Source organism: Urocampus carinirostris, chromosome 12 (genome assembly GCF_059441175.1).
Source record: "Urocampus carinirostris isolate Australia breed hairy pipefish chromosome 12, RoL_Ucar_1.0, whole genome shotgun sequence".
NCBI lineage: Eukaryota > Metazoa > Chordata > Actinopteri > Syngnathiformes > Syngnathidae > Urocampus > Urocampus carinirostris.
This window is the reverse complement of record NC_142360.1, coordinates 18,711,200-18,720,405: the sequence shown is the minus strand read 5'-3', so window position 1 is coordinate 18,720,405 and position 9,206 is coordinate 18,711,200. Positions and strand designations below refer to the sequence as shown.

Below are 9,206 nucleotides of genomic sequence, written 5' to 3'. Positions count from 1 at the left end.
TTCGCTCGCTCATTCACACCTAGGGACAATTTGGACCGGCAAATACCCTGACATGCATGTTTTCGGAATGTGGGAGGACACCGGACTGCCCGAAGGAAACCCACGCAAGCATGGGGAGAACATGCAAACTCCACACAGGAAGGTTCAATCTCATGACCTCAGAACTGTGCCGTGGACGTGCTAACCACTCAGCCGGCGTGCTGCGGTTCATGTATTATTTACTTATTATTTAAACTGATATTGTTTATTTTACTTTTTTATGATTGAATTAGGTTTTTTACCATGTGGAAGGGCTAAATAATAAATGCATTCCCTGTTACTAGCTCCATCATATAAGTTATTCAATATCCTTTACTATCTTCCAAGTAGTTAATTAGCGTATATAAAGAAAAACAAATCTTATTTGGCGCCACCTACAGACATTGATGACTTATATTTACGCTACTGCTATTTGGAAGAAAGCAAAGATACTCTACAAAAATAAATTGGAATCCCACAGGAAGCACACCAACTAAAAGGCCAATAACTTCTCATAGTTGACAGACTGCTGTCACAGTCTTGTTCAACGGACATACTGAGGAGATCATTTTCGAGGAGATCATTTCTTCCTCATGCCATGAAGCTCTTTAACTCCACCCGGGGGAGTAAAAGACCACATTGAACCACACCCACACATTTGCATATTACCCTATTTTTATTACAATGTGTATTTTATGTAGCACTACTATGTATCAACACGTTACATTGGATATTTATGTATTATATTCCTTTTCCCTTATTGTTGTTTTATTTACAACACATGGATACTGCCGGAAGTGTGAATTTCCCTACGGGGATGAATAAAGTATCTATCTATCTATCTATCTATCTATCTATCTATCTATCTATCTATCTATCTATCTATCTATCTATCTATCTATCTATCTATCTATCTATCTATCTATCTATCTATCTATCTATCTATCTATCTATCTATCTATCTATCTATCTATCTATCTATCTATCTAGTTTCCATATTTACAACTTTTAAAAAGCCAAGTGAACCCAACCAGTCCACATATATTCTATAAACTCCACAAGCAATTATAATTTCCAAGAAAAGCAATTATATTCGAAGTGTAATTTAACTTTTGTTTAGTTCTTAAATATCTGTCAGAATGTACACATATTTCGCTATTATTGAAAGTCCGATATTTTTTCAGTACGTGAATGTCTCAGACGTCAAATTCAGCAAGCACAGCCCAATAAGAAGGTGCGATGACGCTTGCATTGATGACGTATACAGGAAGTACGAGGATACTGAAAACTAGTTTCATTGAAAAGGATATTATTTTTGTTTTATAACACAAAAATTTGATTTACCGCTGGCAATTATGCGGACTGGGTTCCTCATTTTAATGTGTGTTTCACTCAGCATTGTTGTGAGATGGGGAGTGTCCCTAAATTCGTATTCCGGTAGGAAACCTTTCTCTCGCTTTAGTTACTGCTATCATTCGTTATTACAGTCTTCGTGATACAATTGAACGGAATTCGGAATTCACGCATCGAAATATCATCCACGCCTTTATGTTGTTCATAACCATTTGTTACCAGGAGCGGGGAATGCACCAACGTTTGGCGACTATGAAGCACAGAGGCACTGGCAAGAAATCACATACAACCTTCCAATACGTGAATGGTCAGTTATAAACCACTTGTGGACACTTCCCCATTTTTAAAGATTTCACGTCAGAGGCAATGCAATTAAAATCTCAAATATGACATGGTCTAACACGATGACGTGCGATGAGGTTCGTGTCTGCTGAGGCACAGTCAGATTTACAAATAAAAAGTGAATTTAAAAAGTCAAGTCAGATTTTCTTTGAACAGGCCTAATCACAAAATGTGTCAAAGAATTGTGCAGGCTAGAGACAACTGGTCAAGTAGACATTAGCAACTGATCTTAATTTTTTTTTATCTTCACAACAAATATCAATAGTAAAATAATATGAAGTGAGTTTCACCCTGTAGCATAAATCACAGTATAAGACAACTGGTCAAGTAAACATATGCTACTGTACTTCAAATATTATTCTCAACTAAAGTAAACAGTTCAACAATAAAATACACAACAAAGTGTGTTTATCTTTGTAGTTTAAATCTAACCACAAAAAGAAAATGAGACATTCGGTACTTCTTCCATCATGTATCCTGCCAACCAGACTATCCAACCCCTTCTCAAACTTTGTATGTGAAGAGCAGAAGCTTCTCAAACTTCGCGTCAGATAACTGTTTACTCAACACAAAAGACACTCAAACGAAGGATAGACCACAAACCAGCTTTCGCGTAGTGCAGCTTAGCGTAGCAATCAAAAAACGTTTTGTCCTTCCGGGTCGGATACCTGCCTGACAATACAATCATTGCTACCTTTGTACACTACCAAATTAACATGCGACACCCCAAGGACAAAACAAGAATTAAAATGAATGACACACATCCATTTTGCCTCCTACTGGCGCTATTCTCAAAGGTACAGGGATGACAAATAAACAGAGCAGAGTAGACTCGCTGCGGCTTGTAGTTCAATTTATTCAATGTAACGCACTCCTTTTGAATGTTAGTAATTGTAACGGCAAAAAAAATAGTTTGATTACCCCCTTACTGAAAAAATAATGCTGTTACGCAACTGCTTCATTTATAACTGAGGTAGGGGTTTGCTCCCCCACATGAAACAGATTGTACTGGTTTCCATGGATACCAGGAGCTGGAGAAGCCTCCTGATCTGACTCAGATACAGCACCGTCATCATCTGGTCGCTGTTATATTTCAGTGTAAAGCAAGGGTGTCAAACAGGCAGCCCGCGGGCCAAATTAGCCCGCGAGACAACCCTGAGGGAAGCGCAAGCGTACTTGTATTTCTTTCTCTCTTTCTCTTCCTCCTGTTTTCTCTCACTCTCTCTCTCTCCTTCACTCTCTTTCTCTCTGTCTTTCTCACTTCTTTTGCTCTCTTCCTTTTTACCCTTTCTCTGTTTTTCTCTCTATCTCTTGCTTTCCTCTCTCCTTCTCTCTTTCTATTTCTCTTTGGATTTCTTTCTTTCTCACTCTTTCCCCCTCTCTCACTATTTCTCTTTTTTATCTCTTTTGTTTCTCACCTTCTCTCTCTCTCTCTCTCTCTCCCTTCCTGTCACTTTCTCCATTTCTGTCTTTCCAAGTCCCACACTCTCTGTTTTTCTCATATTTTTTTCTTTCTCCTTAATCTATTAGTCCGGTCCCCAAGAGAATGTTTGTTCTACCTTGTGGCCCCGAGTTAAAATGAGTTTGACACCCCTGGTGTACAGCATTACCCGATCTTCATGTGATAAACCAGACCTCAGCATTGACAGGCCGTGGCATGGACAATACTGATACATTCTAATTCTATTAGTAATATTCTTAATGTAAAATTGAGCGATTTTTGAAAACAAATATCCCCAAATTATGAAGTTCAATTGGAATGATTTGTCAATTATAAATGTTATATTTCCAGGTGAGGTTCACCCTCACCTGTCTCCCCTAACTGCATGTTACGGTCTAACCTCGGTTTTCTAAAACAGGGGTAACATTACTTAAAGGACAGTTTTTCTTTCCCTTTTGTAGGTACTTCAATACTGGTGACAATAACTTGGATTACTGGGGTCTTGATTATCCTCCCCTGACTGCCTATCACAGCTTGTTCTGTGCTTATATGTAAGTAATTTAACTTAGCGATAAAAACCTCTTTGAAAATGCTAAAACAGACTTTGCAGCCTTTATACATTCTTATTGTATTCAGTCAAATCTGAGGATGCTTATATTTCTGCCTTATTTTTTTGCTTTACAGTGCCAACATTATAAACCCTGAATGGGTTCAGCTTTACAAGTCCAGAGGTTATGAAAGTATAACACACAAGCTATTCATGAGAACAACAGGTGTGGTACACTCAAGCACAATGTCCTAAGATTATAGTTCCTCGCAAAAATATTCGGCCTTTTTCAACCTTTTGCCACATTCCAGGAAAATATAGGGTTTTTTTTTGGTCAAGTATTAAGTGGACACAATTGTGAAGTGGATTTGATTTGATTGTACATTTGATCTTTTTTAACAAAAAATAGCTGGAAAGTGGGACGTGCAAAATTAAGTCAAGTCATGTTTATTTGTATAGCCCTTAATCACAAAGAGTCTCAAAGGGCTGCACAGATCAAAGACTATTGCACACTATTATTACTGACTATTATGACACCATCCCCTGATTTAATCAATATAAAATATAGCCTATTCATATGCTATAGAATAGAAGTGTGTTTTAAGCTTAGATTTAAACATTTCCACTGAGGTTGCAGATCGGATCTCAGGGGAAGAGCTTTCCACAGCACCGGGGCCCGAATGGAGAACGCTCTCGAACCTGCGGATCTCTTCTTGGCTCTTGGGATCACTAGTAGACCAGCATTTTCAGAGCAAAGGCTCCGGACCAGAAGTGCTTTAGGAGCAAGCGATCTAATTTTTAAAAGACCAAATTTGAGCTTTGCTGAATCTTTGAACTTAGCTGAAGTCTTTGTAGTAATCGTCACAAGATGTTGCCGTTCAGGCATGTCGAGTCTCAGGCGTCAGTTGACAGGCAAGATCGATGAAAGAATATTGGTAAATTAAGGCACAATTCCATCATCTTCGTGTCCTCTGCCATTTCGCCGATGTAGCTCCCTTAACTTAGCACCATGGCCTGAGTGACAGCCCCGCTTTTGTTTGCGATCCCTACGCCGTCTCCGGTGCTTTGTAAGTGGGTTGGCCACCCACGGAGATCCAACAACTCTTTGTATTTCTTGCGGGTTATCAAAGTTGGTATAATAAGTGCCCAAAAAGTCGAAATTTAGACGCAGACCCAAATGTATAAGTTCCTCCCGACTATAGGTATTATTGGCCACGCATGTGTCCAGAAAAGAAAGCAAAAAAGATAAGAGAACTGTAAAAAAATTAAAAATTAGCTGAAGATTTGTGAGCCCCTGCGTCCATGCGCGCTGCCATAGTCAAATATATTAAAATATATTAATATATATAATATGTAATATAATATGATAATATATATATATATATGAAAATATATTAAAATTATTATACTTATATTAATATTATTATATTATTATTAAAATATATAAAATTACAAAATTATATTTTGTTGCATCCTCTTTTGCTGCAATTACAACTTCAAGTATGTCCATCTGTTTTGCACATGGATGGACTGAATTTTTTGCCCATTCCTTGCAAAACAGCTGAGTCAGGTTGGAGAGTGTTTGAACTGCATTTCTTATCTCTGCCCACAGATTCTTGATTGGATTCAAGTCTGGAGTTGACATGCTTATTTTAACATCTGGATACTTTTTTTGTGAATCATTCCAATGTAAATTTCATTTTGTTTTGGACCACTACCTGTTGGAAGATAAATCTCCATCCAGTTTTAGTTTGTTTGCAAACACCGAAAGGTTTTCTGATGGAATAGTCTCGTGTATGACATAAATTAGCTTCCCATCAATGAGAAATATCTTCCCTGTCCCCATGAAAGAAAAGCGAGTACAAAGCTTGAGCCTGCCACCGCCCTTTTGGACGGTGAAGATTGTGCATTCAGGGTGAAGAGGTGTGTTGCTTTTATACCAAACATAGTGTTTGTACTGGACTGTCTCAGAAAATTAGAATATTGTGATAAAGTTCTTTATTTTCTGTAATGCAATTAAAAAAACAAAAATGTCATACATTCTGGATTCATTACACATCAACTGAACTATTTCAAGCCTTTTATTATTTTAATATTGCTGAATTTGGCTTACAGCTTAAGAAAACTCAAAAATCCTATCTCAAAATATTTGAATATCATGAAAAAGTATACAAGTAGGCTATTCAACTAATCACCTGAATCATCTAATTAACTCGAAACACCTTGCGAGAGTTTCCTGAGCCTTAAAAACACTCAGCTTGGTTCAGTAAACTAAATCACAAGTATGGGGAAGACTGCTGATCTGACTGCTGTTCAGAGGACCATCATTGATACCCTCCATCGGGAGGGTAAGACACAAAAAGAAATTTCTCAAAGAGCAGGCTGTTCACAGAGTGCAGTTTCAAAGCATATCCACAAAAAGTCTGTTGGAAGGGAAAAATGTGGCCGGAAACGCTGCACAACCAAGAGAGATGACCGCAGCCTTAACAAAATTGTGAAGAAGAGCCGCTTCCAGAATTTGGGGGAGCTTCAAAGACAGTGGGCTGAAGCTGGAGTCCAGGTATCAAAAGCCACAGTTCACAGACGTGTCCGGGAAATGGGCTACAATAGCCGTATTCCCATGGTCAAGCCACTTCTGAACTCAAGACAACGGAAGAAGCGTCTGACTTGGGCTATGGAGAAGAAGCACTGGACAGTTGCAGAGTGGTCCAAAGTCCTCTTTTCAGACGAAAGCAAGTTTTGCATTTCATTTGGAAGTCAAGGCGCCAGAGTCTGGAGAAAGGCTGGAGAGGAGCAAAATCCAAGTTGCTTGAAATCCAGTGTGAAGTTCCCACAGTCAGCAATGGTTTGGGGAGCCATGTCAGCTGCTGGTGTTGGTCCACTGTGTTTCATCAAGTCCAGAGTAAATGCAACTGTGTACCAAGAGATTTTAGAGCACTACATGCTTCCATCTGCTGAAAAGCTCTATGGAGATGAGGATTTCATTTTCCAGCATGATCTGGCACCTGCCCACAGTGCCAAAACCACCAGTAACTGGTGCACTGACCATGGCATCACTGTCCTTGATTGTCCTGCTAATTCCCCTGACCTGAACCCCATCGAGAATTTGTGGGGTATAGTTAAGAAGAAGATGAAAGACACCAGACCTACAAATGCAAATGAGCTGAAGGCCGCTATCGAAGCATCCTGGGCATCAATAACACCTCAGCAATGCCACAGGCTGATTGCCTCCATGCCACGCCGGAGTGATGCAGTAATCCGTGCAAAAGGATTCCCAACCAAGTACTGAGTGCATCAATGGACATTTTCAAATGTTTGATTTAGTTTTGCTGTAATAAAATTATTTTTTTACTTGGTCTGAGGAAGTATTCTAATATTTTGAGATAGGATTTTTGAGTTTTTTTCAGCTGTAAGCCAAAATCAGCAATATTCAAATAATAAAAGGCTTGAAATAGTTCAGTTGATGTGTAATGAATCCAGAATGTATGACATTTTTGTTTTTTTAATTGCATTACAGAAAATAAAGAACTTTATCACAATATTCTAATTTTCTGAGACAGTCCAGTATAGTGTCCAAAAGGTTCGATATTGGTTTCATCTCACCAGAGCATCTTCTTCCACCTTTGGTGTGGTTTTTGGCAAACCTTAAATTATATATATTTTAAAGAACATCTTTGAAGAATGGCTTCCTTCTTGCCATTCTTCCATGAAGGCCAGATTTCTGCATATCATTGCTTGTACTGTCTTCCTTGATTTGTTCAAAGTTTGGGAAATCTTTTGTTTCAAGACTCAGCTTTCAACTTCTCCACAACAGTGTCTTTGACCTGCCTGATGTGTTCCTTGGTCTTCACAGACTATGTACATCTATACGGAGACTTGATCTTTCTTGTTCCATTGTGCTGCATTTATCATCAATCATTTTGGACAACGATGGATCATTCAGAGATCCTCACCTAAAGTCTGAAGTGAGGTGGCTGCATTGAAAGGAAAATATTCCAGTAATATCGCACACCCCACATTTATTTATTCATTCATTTATTTTCAAAAGGTAAAATATGCAATACATTTCATTCCACTTCACAATTGTGTCCCAATCGTTGTTGTTTCTTGACTTAAAATGTCAATTGTCTATCTTTGAAGCCTGAAGTGTAGCAAAGTTCAAGGGTGCAAATACTTAGGGAGAGCATTGTATATTTCAAAAGTTAGTTAAAAAATGTTTTCTTTCTTGTTTCAGTGGTTCTCGCAGATCTTCTTGTATACATCCCTGCTGTCGCTTTATATTGTTTATGGATGATTGATGGGACTGCTAAAAGACGGGTGAGGCGTGATTTTCTGTTGCTCTTTAGGATTAATTGAAAAATAATTTATTTCAAAAGAAAAATACCACTTATTTCTTGTTCATTAGTCACCCAGAGATGATAATCATTGAACTGTAGAATGAATGATTTACAGAGGTGTTTTTGTCAATATTTAGACAAAAGTGCATTAGGTCTTATGTTATGCCTCTGAAGAAGGACAAGGTCAAATTATGTAAAATATGTAAAAATATGATGTGCAACACAACTTTACAGCAGAATCTTTAATGAATATTCTTCTTAAGGTTTAGGAGCATTATGAAAATGTAATATTTTTCTCCATACAGATTTGCACCATGCTCTGCTTCCTTCTCTACCCGGGGCTGCTTCTTATTGACCATGGACATTTCCAGTATCCTTTGATTTTGTCGTGTGAGTTGGTCGGGTTGGATCCCTTAACTACTAGGGTCGTAGGTGGTTTCCTTTGGTGTATCTTGGGCAAGTATAACCTGGTGGCGCCCATCCCTCTCCAGGGCAACAAGTGTTTCCACCCGGTTTTGAACCGGGGACACCCTGAACTGGTTGCCAGCCAATCACAGGGCACACAGGGACAGACAACTCGCTCGCTCATTCACACCTAGGGACAATTTAGACCAGCCAATCCACCTGAAATGCATGTCTTTGGAATGTGGAAGGAAACCGGAGTGCCCGGGGGAAACCCACGCAAGCACGGGGAGAACATACAAACTCCGCACAGGAAGTCCGGTAGCTGGATTTTAACCCACACAGGAGGTTCCCAAGACCTTAGAACTGTGCTGCACACGCGCTAACCACTGCGCCGCCGTGCTGCCCCATATCACAATATATTGATTTGAATTACCTATAGCATTAATTTTTCACATACATAAAAATAGGCATTTTGATGCTAAAGGAAACCTTGTTAGACAACAAAGTAATATAGAAGATGTACAACTGCCGGAAGATCTAAAATGCAAATAATAAGAAGAAGAGAAGAATAACTCAAGGAAGTTTAATTAACTTTGAGTCAAGTTCAGTTGAAAAGGAAATAGCTTGTAACTGTTACACCAAACAGTCTTTTTCTCTATGCTTCAAAAGTACATGTTCCTGGGCATTTTAGCTATTATGGACAGGAGTGTGAAAATTAACAATAAAACGTGAGGAGAACTGATGATGGGCTAGTTAACAGAGT

The 9,206-nt window shown here is 38.7% G+C and overlaps 1 protein-coding gene across 1 annotated transcript in view; it reads left to right on the top strand.

Annotated features, from left to right (window-relative positions):
- The first annotated feature begins 1,287 nt into the window (after positions 1-1,287).
- alg6 (ALG6 alpha-1,3-glucosyltransferase) overlaps positions 1,288-9,206 on the top strand; it is a 42,742-nt gene continuing 34,823 nt past the window's right edge. The window contains exons 1-6 of the mRNA XM_088350234.1: positions 1,288-1,455; positions 1,594-1,678; positions 3,616-3,705; positions 3,839-3,927; positions 7,936-8,018; positions 8,344-8,408. Coding sequence (XP_088206360.1) covers positions 1,374-1,455; positions 1,594-1,678; positions 3,616-3,705; positions 3,839-3,927; positions 7,936-8,018; positions 8,344-8,408 — 494 coding nt within the window. The 5' untranslated portion in view covers positions 1,288-1,373. The remainder of the gene's footprint in view (positions 1,456-1,593; positions 1,679-3,615; positions 3,706-3,838; positions 3,928-7,935; positions 8,019-8,343; positions 8,409-9,206) is intronic.